The sequence below is a fragment of the Bos indicus x Bos taurus genome, chromosome 5 (assembly GCF_003369695.1).
Source record: "Bos indicus x Bos taurus breed Angus x Brahman F1 hybrid chromosome 5, Bos_hybrid_MaternalHap_v2.0, whole genome shotgun sequence".
In the NCBI taxonomy this organism is placed as follows: Eukaryota; Metazoa; Chordata; class Mammalia; order Artiodactyla; family Bovidae; genus Bos; species Bos indicus x Bos taurus.
The window spans coordinates 61,365,014-61,379,714 of record NC_040080.1 but is presented as its reverse complement, the minus strand read 5'-3'; the positions used below and the strand labels follow the sequence as shown (position 1 = coordinate 61,379,714).

The window sequence follows — 14,701 nt, the reverse complement described above, 5'->3', positions numbered from 1 at the left end:
TTCCTGACCCATGGATTGAATCTGTGTCTCCTGTGTCTCCTGCACTGCAGGCAGATTCTTTATCTACTGGGCCATTGGGGAAGCCATACACTATTGTTGAGTAATTATTATAAATTACTAACAAATCTAATTATTTTCACATAGTATCTCTAGAGTTGTTTTTCATTTCTCATACTTTTATTGCTAGCTCTTGCCAAGGATATTAGATACATTTTTTTCCCCATTCCCATCCTTCTCTCATACACTTCCCTTCCTTCAGGCTAGTCCTTCCACTCTATAACCATGAACTGACCTCATAATTCTTCTTTGAAATGTTTTTAATTCCACGTTTTTGGACAGTATTTCTTAAAAAATTAAAGATAGAAGAGGCAGAGCAAGAGCACTCAAGAGAGACCTGTGTTTTATGATTTCACCAGAAAACACTCTTTCTAGAATTTCAGGAAATATTAAATCATGTAAAGCACTATTTTTAATTTACTCTACAATGACCATATGAATAATCTGTTCATCTCATTAGACTATTACATATACTCTCCTCTGCATATTGTGGCCTACCTAGTAGTTACATGAAAACAATACGACTAAGAACATAATGTAATTATATTTTCTGAGAACTCAAAAACTTTCCTCTTTACTCAGCTTAAATCTTCTGTGCCATATAATTTATCAATATGAATATATACATTTAGCAAAACTGTGAAATAACCCCCTTTTTGGAAATATTTAACTAATATATATGCTGTAACAATTCTTAAAGAAAGGTTCAAGAATGAATATTACCAGATACCATATATGACTATATTTTTTGTGGCCATTTGTATATTTAAATAAATGATTGATGTTATGCTGATCTTTTCAATAATCAATAGCTAAGAGTTTCTGTAACTTTCTCATATTTGTGGCTATTTTGAGGTAATATCTTACAGATACAATTCATTCAATAATCGGCTTAAATGACAAACCTAATTAGTAGGGATAATGAAACTCACATTGGCAAAGGTATTTGAGGCTAAAGAAAAATTGTAAGTTCGCTGTATTTTAAGCACTAGAAAATTGCATTACTTTGGAAAATGTATTGATTAAAATTTATAAAACGTTCATACAAGATTATGCTATTCTGACACTGAATTTTTATTTTTTTATGTTTTCCCTGAAGTCAAAACTTGGAATAATAATGAGTGATACTCAACCTCGTCCTACATTTTTAAAACATTTATCCAGAAAGAGTATAATTGTAATTCACAGAGCTAAATTCTTCCTGATATTCATGTACTATTATCAATTGAGAGACAGAAGTCCAAAATTTACTGAAAAACAAATAAAATAACTTATTAAAAAATACTGAGGTGATTTTGACTTAGTAGGAAAGTTGTGGAATTACTATTTCCTCCCCTCATGCTGAAACATTTATGATTTCCTAGCTTAATAGGAAATATTTGAATATACTGAAGTTTAGACTCGATTGATGATTGTGAGTTCTTGATACCATAAACTATAGTCTGGGAATTAAAAGAAGTATAAATGAATTGCAAAAGAGGAGTTTATGCTGATATTATCAGATAATGGAGCTCTCCACATAACTCTTACAAACTCCTTAGTGGTTAATATAAATGTTTGCAATCTGCATGTAAACACTGATTATCAATATCAGAGGTAAACACAAATTTTCTGTAAAAGGGCAATATATCAATAATTTAGAAAAAAATAATAATTTAGAATTTGCAGACCATAGTGCCCCTGTTGAAACTATTCAACTCTCCATTTTTGTAATACAAATGCTGCTATAAGCATTGTGTGAATGGAAGGGCTCATGTCCAATAAAACTTTTTGTTTTTTCTTTGTAATGCTATGTTACATTATCTTTTTTTTCTTTTTTTTTTTTTTTTAATTTACAATATTTTATTGGTTTTGCCATACATTGACATGGATCCACCATGGGTGTACACGTGTTCCCCATCCTAAACCCCCCTCCCACCTCCCTCCCCATACCATCTCTCTGGATCACCCCAGTGCACCAGCCCCAAGCACCCTGTATCATGCATTGAATCTGGACTGGCAATTCGTTTCACATATGATAATATACATGTTTTAATGCCATTCTCCCAAACCATCCCAGCCTCACCCTCTCCCTCAGAGTCCAAAAGACTGTTCTATACATCTGTGTTTCTTTTGCTGTCTCGCATACAGGGTTATTATTACCATCTTTCTAAATTCCATATATATGAGTTAGTATACTGTATTGGTGTTTTTCTTTCTGGCTTACTTCACTCTGTATAATAGGCTCCAGTTTCATTCACCTCATTAGAACTGATTCAAATGCATTCTTTTTAATGGCTAATATTCCATTGTGTATATGTACCACAGCTTTCTTTAACAAAAATAGGAACTGGGCCAAATTTGGCCCATAAACCTTAGTTCACTCACCCCTGTTTTAGACTTTTGCCATAAACATTAACCCATATGCTATTTTCTTTGTTTAATATGGGCTAATTTGATTGAAATGTGAAAATTCAATAATAGATGTAAGTTTTAATTTTAACTCCAGCTCTTTTTATTATGAAGGTAAATTAGCATAATCTTATAAATTATTTCCAGAGGAAAAGATGAGACAAGCATTTCTAACTCAGTTTTGGAGATTTTTATTCTTGATATCAAAACATAATGTAAGAAATTAAATATCATCAACAATTTGAACCCTAAAAGGTAAAGTACTAAAAGTATCAAAACTAGCATTTCATATTACATATGATTTTATCCCAAAGGTAATTTATCTGTAGAAAGCTTATTTGTGGAATCTGTTACATTAAAGGATTAAAGATGAAAATCAAAGGTTGAAAAAAGAAAATCACATATCCTTGAACAAAATGCAATGACCAGTCATGATTCTTAACAGTCTCTTAGTAAAATACAACAGAATATTTTTTTTCTCGGTAGCATAAATAACCTGATGAGATCATCACAACTAGATACGCTATATGTTCCTTGTTTAACTCAATTTGAACAAGTTAAGGCAAAATAATATTTTGGGACAACTGGGTACCTCTGAGTATTGCAAGATGATAAATAATACCAAAGACCTTTGGTTAATTTTACTAGCTTGAAAATTGCATCATGGTTAAGCAAAAATCAAACATGTATTTTAGGAATTCATACTGAAAATATACAGGGATGAAAAAGTACTCTATTTCAGTTCTGGTTTAATATATATTAATAAAATTATTTAAAGTTTTAAAAAGAGAGTTAATGCAAATATTTTAAAAGCTCTCACATTTATTGAGTCTGCTTGATCTGTAAATGAAACTTATTTCTCCAGTTCTCTATCTTAGTGTATATTTGATAATATTCATAAGTTAAGAATGATAGCTAACAATTTTAATGTTTTAAACAGTAGCCAAGTCTTGATAAAATCGGTTATAAAAGGAGAACTATCACCATAACTCCTTTCATTTAGTACTCTGTTGGAAGGTCTATCCAGGGAACTATCATAAGAAAACTAAATATATATAAAAGTATTGGAAAGGAAGAAACAAATGTGCCATTCATTGCAAATAACACAATTTTCCTCCTAGGGCCTTAGTGTCTTACACTAAATATTTCTTTTACTGGAAAGTCTCCTTTCCCAGATATTTGCATGGTTAGCACCCTCCACTCCTTTAGGTCTCTGTTCAAATGTCACCTCAATGACAAACATCCACCCCAATGACGTTTTTTTAATATTACAGTATCTCCCTACTTCCAAGATTTTTCAGTTTTCTCTTCTTTTACAAACTACTCGTTAACATATGATATACCATATATATAGTTTACTAGTCAATTATGTTCAGGTTTATTGTCTGTATTCTCTTACATCCCTCACCCCATGAAAGCAGGGACCTTTATCTACTTTGTAGATGAACTGATGCACTCCCAGCAGTGGTGTGCTGGAGCTTGCCTGGACCACATCCTGGGAGCCAATGGTTGCAAGTCTGTTCTCACCTCTGAGCTCAGTAAGGGTACACTGATAGCTTGAAATCTGCCATGGTGAGAGACTTCACCTTTATTTGTGTATCCAACTAGTGATTCTTTTCATATTTTCTTTCTCAACTTCTTTACCAATAATACATGTTGCAATCAGTTGTTAAGGTTCTGTTGACTAACAGGGATTGACTCTGCACATAAATTATTTAAATATGTTTATTTATTTTACATTTATTGAATATCCACTGCATGGCTGACAGATGTTCTAAATGAGAAGGACTATTGATTTCTGGTAAATGTTTAAAAACTGCCTCTCTGGAGTTGTACAAATACAAATCTATTTGTAGAGACTCATTGTTTCTATGATCCAAACTCAAAATTCAAGGGAAATAAGCACACTAACTCTCTTAAGGGTAAATCCAGAATTTCTGGGAGAAAAAGTATATTCCTTAAACATAATCATACAAGTAAAGTGAGTGAAGTGAAGTCTCTTAGACGTGTCCAACTCTTTGCTACCCCATGGACTGTAGCCTACCAGGCTCCTCCCTCCATGGGATTCTCCAAGCAAGAATACTGGAGTGGGTTGGCATTTCCTTCTCCAGGGGATCTTCCTGACCCAGGGATAGAACCCAGGTCTCCTGCATTCCAGGCAGATGCTTTAACCTCTGAGCCACCAGGGAAGCCCCAATCATACAAGAGTCAAATCTAAATTAAACTTTCATGCACTCAATATCACATGCTGTTTCTGAAGTTGCCTCATGTATCTCAGTCATTTTGCCTTTTTACATTTTTGTATCCATATTTACAAAACTGACTCACATGTATCTTTTAATGATGCCTCATTGGCGCTCTCTTTGCTTAGATTCCCCTGGGCTAACAGGAGACAGATAAAATAAATCCAGTTCCATGTGTATGACATACATAGAGAAGAACATTCCTATTTTCTGTTTTTCAAAGAAGAATTTGTAGAATATGTTAGGCTCTGAAGCCTAAGGAAAATGTTACTTAAATTGTATAGATAGATTATCATAGAATTACAAAATATTCATTTAAAATCTTTGCATTAGTACAAAGAAAATGTCTTAGTAAGTAGTATTTCATATTATATGAAAAGGAGCAAGTGTAAGAAGTACTTTATGAGTCTGCCCAGGTGTAATTAAGTTTTTACACAGAGCTTGGGTAACAGACAAAGAGCAACTATGCATTGCATTATAATGAAAATATTCCTCAAATTTGTAGCAGCAGGAATGAAGGATATTGTGGGTCAAATATTACCAGTCTAAACATAATGAGAACTATAAACCTTGAGAGCCATGACAAAGTTAAATCACCATACTTGATTTGAGAGTACAAAAGAAACCAAATAAGTTGCCAACTCAATTCACCACCTCTGAATTTATCTAAATATGGAAGTAATCAGACTTTAAAATTTGAGACTAAATCATCAAGAAGAACCAGGGAGTAAGTATCTTTGATATTTTCCAGTATAATAATATGATTCCTTCTCATTAAAATGTTTGAAAATAGTATTTGTTTATGGGTTTATGAATTCAAAACCTTTTTGATATGAAAAGGTGATTATTTACTAACAAGAAGACTATTCATAGAGTCCTAAAGAACCAGCACAGCAATAAGTCTAGGGCTTTTCATTAACTTTTCTTAAGTTAAATGGTTTTCTGTTACAGAAATGAAATGACATTCTCTATGTAAAGGAATCAGAGAAGGTAATGGCACCCTACTCCAGTACTCTTGCTTGGAAAATCCCATGGACAGAGAGGCTGTTAGGCTGCAATCCAAGGGGTCGCTAAGAGTCGGACACGACTGAGCACTTCACTTTCACTTTTCACTTTCGGGCATTGGAGAAGGAAATGGCAACCCACTCCATTGTTCTTGCCTGGAGAATCCCAGGGATGGGGGAGCCTGGTGGGCTGCCGTCTATGGGGTCCCACAGAGTCAGACATGACTGAAGTGACTTAGCATAGCACAGCATGTAAAGGAATATCTGTTTCCCAGTAAAAGTTTTGACCATCTACTTGGTCACTTTCTAAAGCAATATTGTAAAACAAAAGAAAACTGATGTGCTCATTGCATGAACTAAACTATTTTTACACAATATTTATTTTAGTAGCAGAAGTTACACTCTCTTGTCCTTCCGGCCTTTTATCAGAAATAGAAAACAATGATGTGGGAAAGGGTTGCATCAACCAAACCCATAAGAAAACAGAGAACACCAAAAAAATATTCCAATGGAAAACACATATTCTAAAGTGAGATATTTACTATGTACACGAGTCATTTAAACTTGTGAAAGTTTCCAAAACAAGTGGGCCTCAGTTTTTCAAAATATAAATGTGGAAGAGGGCTACATAGCCTCTGTAAGATTATAAACTCTGTATTTAGATTATCTACAAAGCATACTGGTTTTTATAAGACTGAGGAAAGGAGAAGAATAAATTAAATTTTATCATATTATCACCAAAGAAGCTAAATATTTTAAAGAATAATTTGAAGTCTTAATAAAGAAAACAGTAGAAGAAATGTCCCAGTTTAAATGTTAACACGTAACTTTTATTTCATCCATGGCCTGTGAGAGTGTATTTTTGAAGATGAGAGCTCAGTATTTAACTTCAGATAATATTCATTAATTGAATGAAAGGTTGAAAGGAAACTGGAGAAGTTACTGTATGGGAAGAGAGGTTTTCAATGTCAAACACTACTTCATGATGGAAGCTTTAAAATTTTGTATTCTATCCGCAAATATCTTTTAACGTTTTTTAAGTCCTATAGGGAGAGCATATTGGAGAAGGAAATGGCAACCCACTCGAGTACTCTTGCTTGGAAAATTTGATTGGACAGAGGAGCCTGGTAGGCTACAGTCCATAGGGTTGCAAAGAGTCAGACATGACTGAGCAACTTCAGGGAGAGCATACATTTTCTGTTCTAATGAGAGAGAAAATAATCAGAAATGAAAAACCACACAAGACCCACAGAATTCATTCTTCTGGGGCTATCAGATGACCCAGAGCTTCAGATTGTGATTTTTCTCTTTTTAATCATCACATATATATTAAGTGTCACTGGAAATTTGACCATCATCATTCTCACCTTGGTGGACTCTCATCTACAGACACCTATGTATTTTTTCCTCAGGAACTTCTCTATATTAGAAATCTCCTTTACAACTGTCTGTATTCCTAGATTTCTGGGCACAATTATCACCAGGGACAAAGCAATTTCATACAACAATTGTACAACTCAGCTGTTTTTCTTCATTTTCTTGGGTATCACTGAATTTTATCTTCTAACTGCCATGTCCTATGATCGCTATGTAGCTATCTGCAAACCCCTGCATTACACAACCATCATGAACAACAGAGTCTGTGTATTGCTTGTCTTTTGTGCTTGGCTGGCAGGGTTCTTAAACATCTTCCCACCAGTTATTCTTTTTCTCCAGTTAGATTACTGTGGTTCTAATATCATTGATCACTTTACTTGTGACTATTTCCCTCTCTTGCAACTATCATGCTCAGACACATGGCTCCTTGAAGTGTTTGGATTTTACTCTGCAATAGGGATTCTGCTTTTTACTTTGGCATTAATAATTCTATCCTACATGTTTATCATCAAGACAATTCTAAGACTGCCTTCTGCCAGTCAGAGAAAAAAGGCTTTTTCTACATGCTCGTCTCACATGATTGTCATTTCCATCTCTTACGGAAGCTGTATATTTGTGTATATCAACCCTTCAGCAAAAGAAAAGACATCCTTGATGAAAGGAGTAGCAATTCTGGATACTTCTGTTGCTCCTATGATGAATCCGTTTATATATACACTGAGGAACCAGCAAGTGAAGCAAGCCTTTAAGGATACCATCCAAAAGTTTATCTTTTTCTCCAGTAAATGCAACTAACTGTAGCATTAAAAAATGAAGTTCTGGTCAATTATTTCTTCATTCATATTCTCTCAAAACTCTTTCACTACAGTTATATGATTCCTTTTTATTTATTTCTATTCTGAACTTCCCCACATGTTGAACCAAATAAATTGAATAAAGCTGAATATTGCTTCAGAATTTTCTGTAAATTTTTTTATTCGTATGTATTTGACGAAGTATAAAATGTTACAACATAAGCCATTTTGTTTGAGAAAAAGAATCTCAGGAATAATGTGGATTTCTGAAAACTTCACTCTTCAGTTCAGTTCAGTTCAGTTCAATAACTCAGTCGTGTACGACTCTTTGCGACACCATGAACTGCAGCACGCCAGGTTTCCCTGTTCATCACCAACTCCTGGAGTTCACTCAAACTCATGTCCATTGAGTTGATAATGCCATCCAGCCATCTCATCCTCTTTCGTCCCCTTCTCCTCCCACCTTCCTTCCTTCCCAGCATCAGGGTTTCTTCAAATGAGTCAGTTCTTCACATTAGTTGGCCAAAGTATTGGAGTTTCAGCTTCAACATCAGTCCTTCCAATGAAGATTCAGGAATGATTTCCTTTAGGATGGACTATTTGGATCACTTTGCTGTCCAAGGAACTCTCAAGAGTCTTCTCCAACACAGCATTTCAAAGCATCAATTCTTCAGCACTCAGCTTTCTTTATAGTCCAACTCTCACATCCATACATGACTACTGGAAAAACCATAGCTTTGACTAGATGGACCTATTAGTCATACTACCTTATTTTAAACAAGAAATAATATATGGGTCAATGTTTAGGAAAATTCTAAGACAGGAGGTTGGTGGACAATCCATTGCTCACTGGGAAGTTTGACCCACCACCTATTTTTGTTAAAAGTTTTACTGAACACACCTGAGCCCTTTCATTTACATGTTGTTCATAGCTGCATCAAAAATAAAGACAGGAAGAACCGAGTAATTGAATCAGGGACACTATGCCTACAAATCCTAAATTATTAATGTATTACCCTTTTACAGAAAAAGTCTGTGTTGATCCCTGCTATTGATAATCAAAATGATTATACTGATAGCAAACATTTAAACTAAACACTGAAAAGTTTGTATAGAATGATGTAGAGAGCTGCATTATCTGAAAATATCAGCGTAGGCTCCTTCATAAATTTTGTAAAATTTTTACAGATCTTTTAATTCCCAGAAGTAACCTATCTACTATTTATGGTATATTTTTATTGAGTGAATAAGAACTCCCAACCCTCAATCAAGTCTAAACTTCAGTATTTTCACATGCTTCCAATCAAGCTTAGAAATTATAAATGTTTCAGCATGAGGGAAGGAGAAAGTAATGGCATGACTTCCCTACAACGTGGAAATATCAGTATTATTTTTGTAAGTTGTTTTTCTTATGTTTCATCAAATGATAGATCTAAGACTCTCAATTGAATATGGTATGTGAATATCAGGAAAAACTTGCCTCTGAGTTATGGTTACCGTCTTTGTATAATAATGGTTTAAAAGTGAGGGATGTGTTCCCTATCCTGAACACATGTATACCTGTGGCAGATTCATGTTGATATATGGCAAAATCAATACAATATTGTAAAGTTAAAAAATAAAATACAAAAAAAATGAGGAATGAGTTTGAGTACCTTTCATGATTATATAAATTTTTGACTTCAGGGAAAACAGAAACGAAAAAGTGTTCAGGGTCAGAATTGCATGATCTTGTATGATTATTCATATATATTCTAATCAGTACATTTTCCAATATGATAATGCTTAAATAAGCATTTTTAACAAAAACCCTCAAGTTTATATATGGTAAAACTTTGCTCTTGTTACCTTCTTTACTCCTATTGATTAGGCATATCACTTAAAGAGGCAGTTAAAAGAATTGTATGTACAAGCTATTATCTCAGAATAGTCACAAATATGAGAAAGTTATAACACCCCTTAGCTACTGATTATCAAAAGATCAGCTTAATATCAAGCTTTTATTTAAATATACAACTGACCACAGTAAATGTGGTCATCTTTGGTATCCAATAATATTTATTTTGTCAGCTACAAATTGGCACTTGCCATGAGTGCTTGCCATCTGCCTCTACAAGGGTTAAATCATGTGCTGTGCAGCTGCTGATGTTCAACACCGCCTGAAGGAGTTCCATGTGGAGAGCAGGACTGAGGCACTTTGTGCTCTGGGAAAACTGGCAGGACAGGCCTTCAGATAGTTAAACAGCCTCAGGAGCTGATTTTATGAGCCCAATTCTTGTATCTCCTCATATCAACAAAAACACTAAAATTCTTCATGGTGACGATTGTTTCTCATAACTAGCAGACTTTTCATGAGACGAGCAGAAACTTTCTACAAAAAGAAATGTGCTTGAATACATATACTCCCTTTTTGCCAAATCACATATATACTGTCCTTCCCCTATACCTCTTTAGATCTGTTTCTCACAGATATCTGAGGTCTGTCTCCCAGATTGCAATCATCATATTGCCCCAATAAAATTTAACTTGCAACTCTCACATTGTGTATTATTTTTATAATTTCTTCAGGCATTTTAAAAGAATTATTATGATAGATATGTTAATTTTAGAGTTCCCCAAAAAGTGGAGGCTATTTCATAGTTTTCCTTAATAGCTTTCTAGTTTGCTTCACTATAATAGTCTTTGAGTTGATAAATTATACAGCACAGAAAATGTTAAACTCACTAATGAGAAAAGTTATTTGATTTCTCAAGAAAGTGTAATTACACCATTCTTTTAAGTTGTACTGTTTGTCATGTAGTTACTAAATTGGCCACAGTATGAAAAGGAGAGTATATGCAATGTTCTAATGAGACTGTCAGATTATGTTAATTGTCCTTGTGTGGTAATAAAAATAAGGTTAAACATGATACAATATTTACTCAGTTACTGAAAAGAGTAATTCTGGTGAAAGCACAAAATGCTATTCTCTCTTGCATTTTGAAATTTCACCAGAAGAAAACTGCATGAGAGAAGGTTTGCAATCTGAGTGGAAAAAAATGTGTACGTATGTACACATATGAAGAGTTCAAATTTAAATGGCAAAAATAAAATAAACATATGCAAATATCCTTAGTAAACTGCTGACAATAAAAATATAAATGATGAAAATGAATCTAGGGAGGCTGTGTGGATATTAATAAATTTTGAAAAACCAGGATTTTAATTTAATTGCTCTTCACTGATATGCCTCGAATTCATGAAACAGGGACTTTTATATTTTCATTTCCTTGAGAAAAACATAGTCTTCCTTGCCATGTCCATGAAGGCTCTCTTGACTTGCTGATTCCTAAGAGTGTAGATAAAGGGGTTCAGCATGGGTGCTACTGAGGTATTTAGCACAGCCACTCCCTTGCTCAAAGAGACCCTGTCTTTTGCAGATGGATTCACATACATGAAAATGCAGCTGCCATAAGAGATGGAGATGACAATCATGTGGGACGAACATGTGGAAAAGGCTTTTGTCCTCTGAGTAGTAGAAGGGATCCTCAAAATTGTTCTGATGACATATGTGTAGGACAGAATTATTAATGCTAAAGTGAACAAGAGGATAAACACAGCACAGGAAAACCCCAGTATCTCTAGGAATTTGGTGTCTGAACAAGAAAGGTGTAATAAAGGGAAATAATCACAAGTAAAATGGTTGATAACATTGGACTTACAGTAATCAAGCTGTATGAAGAACATGAGTAATGGGAATATAATTAAGAATGAAGTCAGCCAAGAGGCCAAGACAAGCAGCGTGCAGACTCTGTGATTCATGATGGTCATGTAATGCAGTGGTTTGCAGATGGCAATGTAGCGGTCATAGGACATGGCAACCAGAAGGTAAAACTCAGTGACTCCCAAGAAAATGAAAAAAAATAACTGAGTCATACAATTATTAAAAGAGATGGTTTTATCTCCCGTAATAATGGTGGCCAAGAACTTGGGAATAGTGACAGTTGTGAATGAAACTTCCAATATGGAGAAACTCCTGAGGAAGAAATACATGGGGGTCTGGAGGTGGATATCCAGCAGGGTCAGTGTGATAATGGTCAAGTTCCCAGTGATGCTGAGCATGTAGGTGATGAGCAGAAAGACAAAGATCACAACCTGAAGTTGTGGGTCATCCGACAGTCCCAGGAGGATAAAATCTCTTATTTCTGTGTTGTTTCTCATTTTACTTCTTCTTTTAAGTAACCGTCAGAAGAAAACACAAAGGGAAGACACAGAAAAGGGGATTATCCATGTATAACAATGGGATTTGTCTCTGAAAGTAAACTTACTATGCCATGCTAACATAATTCAGGAGATTTTTAAAAGCAAGTTAAAAAAAATAGGTAACTTACTTTAAAGTAAGTTTTTACCATATGCCAGTATGTGTGTTTCACATAGAATATTTCTTTATCAAATCCCTGTTTTACAGGTTGCAATCAGAGTAGAAATAATTAAAAAAAATCTTATCCAAATCACATACCTGAATTGAAAAGGGAGGGATTATCACCTAGATCTTTCCAAAACCTAGGAAATACAGTAAAATAAATGCTACCTGTTGACTTGTAAAATGCCCCACCCCCCACTCTTAGAGGATTCCCTCCTGCTGGGAAAGACTTCGTCTTTTTTCAAGCCCCATAAAATCATCCTATCCTAGTTTGTGTCAGCTGGTTCCTTGTGTTGTTATTCTCTACTGTAATATAGAAAACCTAAATGTGTCAGGAAAAAGTCAACCAGTGAATATGTCTCCAAAATAAAAGTCATTGGAATGAAATCTTTAATAACATGACAGATTTCTAAGTTTCCACTCAGACTTATATTAACTTCCCAACCTCATACTCCTCTTCTGAGGCCCCAGTTAATAGAATAAAGGAATGCAGATAATGGATTTGCTTCAGCAGTCTTCTCAGATATTAGACAGTCTAGAGAGGAGGCAGACTGGATGTTTGGTAGATTGCATCTGTGTTATGAGTTAAGGAAACCAAAATGTGTTGTTCAGTCTCCAAATCATGTCCGACTCGTTGTGACCCCGTGGACTGAAGCACGCCAGACTTCCCTGTCCCTCACTATCTCCCAGAGTTTGCTCAAGTTCATGTCTATTGCATTGGTGATGTCATCCATGCCATCCTGCCATGGTGATGCCATTCCTCTGACGTCCTCTTCTCCTTCTGTCCTCAATCTTTCCCAGCATCATAGTCTTTTCCAATGACTCAGCTCTTGGCATCAACTGGCGAAATTATTGAAGCTTTAAGTAGATAGCAGCAACGGAGCTGCTCTGGTACATCAGTCAGCTCAGTTCAGTTCCGTTGCTCAGGCCTGTCCAGCTTTTTGCGATCCCATGAATTGCAGCATGCCAGGCCTCCCTGTCCATCACCAACTCCTGGAGTTCACTCAATCTCACGTACATCGAGTCAGTGATCCTCCTCTGTCATCATCCTCTGTCATCCTCTTCTCCTCCTGACCCCAATCCCTCCCAGCATCAGAGTCTTTTCCAATGAGTCAACTCTGCATGACATGGCCGAAGTACTGGAGTTTCAGCTTTAGCATCATTCCTTCCAAAGAAGACCCAGGACTCATCTTTAGAATGGACCAGTTGGATCTCCTTGCAGTCCAAGGGACTCTCAAGAGTCTTCTCCAACACCACAGTTCAAAAGCATCAATTCTTCAGTGCTCAGCTTTCTTCACAGTCGAACTCTTATATCCATACATAACTACTGGGAAAACCACAGCCTTGACTAGATGGAAGTTTGTTGATTCCTATGCAGCTCTGCTACATAGGAAATCTCAAACAAGAATTAGGTCATCTATGAATGGTTTAGCACCAAGTTCCCTACAAATTGGGGTGCTGTGATGGGTGATGGGGTGACTACCTTTCTGCCTGCACCCAGTCCCAGGATGAAGGGCTCTCTGCACCTGACCCTGGTCCCAAAGAATAGGGTGGTGCTCCCTTAGGGACTCCGGGGGAGGCCTGCCAGCAGGGATGTTGAGGGACCAGCTATCCAATGCCAATCAAGGCTCCTGTGATGCTGACATATCATTCTGCATGGGCAGGACTCTCACTTAGAGGTGTTCAGTCATAATCCCACAGATGGTTGCTTCACTCCATTGGCTCTTCAGCTAAGCTCTCAACCAAAGTATATGGATATCTGAAAACAAACATTACCTTCCAGAGAATATTTTTTCTTCAAAATTTATTCCATCTAAATGTTACTAGTATTTTCTGTCCGTTTCTGTTTCTCAGAAGTCTCCAACACTTTGCAGCCCCATTGACTGTAGCCCACCAGGCTCCTGTGCCAATAGAATTTTCCAGGCAAGAATACTGGAGTGCAGGTGCCATCTTCTACTTCAGGGGATCTTCCCCATCCAAGTATTGAGCCCAAGTCTCTTGCAAATCTTGCATTGGCAAACAGATTGTTTACCAACTGTGCCACCTGGGAAGTATCTACATTAGTATTCCCTTAATAGAATCTCTATTTTGTCAGTGTATTAGTATAAACATGAAATAGCAATGAAAACCTTTATTTTGTCATTCGAATTAACAGTAATAATAATGAATTCATGTTAAAAGGAAGCTGAGTTCCCTCAATAAATTCAGGCAACCCAGAATTTGATAAATATTTACAAATACAAAAGTCATTGTTCTCAGTTAACAAAGATCATCTGTAATTAACAACTGTGTCTAAGAGTCATACATGACTGAGCGACTGAACTGAACTGAACTGATGACTCTGATGTGTAAACCACTTCTGGAATGTGAGGTGTTGACTATTCCTGGGATGGTATTGGTAAAGTAATGAAGAATATATCCAAATTTCTAAGA

At 35.8% G+C, this 14,701-nt stretch overlaps 2 protein-coding genes across 2 annotated transcripts; one reads left to right on the top strand and one right to left on the bottom strand.

Moving 5' to 3' along the window:
- Window positions 1–6,922: 6,922 nt before the first annotated feature.
- LOC113893482 (olfactory receptor 6C3-like) lies at window positions 6,923–7,867 on the top strand. The gene has a single exon (XM_027543452.1). The coding sequence runs from the start codon at window positions 6,923–6,925 to the stop codon at window positions 7,865–7,867; it is 945 nt and encodes a 314-aa protein (XP_027399253.1).
- Window positions 7,868–11,127: 3,260 nt separating this feature from the next.
- Window positions 11,128–12,066, bottom strand: LOC113893692 (olfactory receptor 6C1-like). Its single transcript, XM_027543571.1, has one exon. It carries the CDS (start codon window positions 12,064–12,066, stop codon window positions 11,128–11,130), a length of 939 nt encoding a protein of 312 aa, XP_027399372.1.
- Between the last annotated feature and the right edge of the window lie 2,635 nt (window positions 12,067–14,701).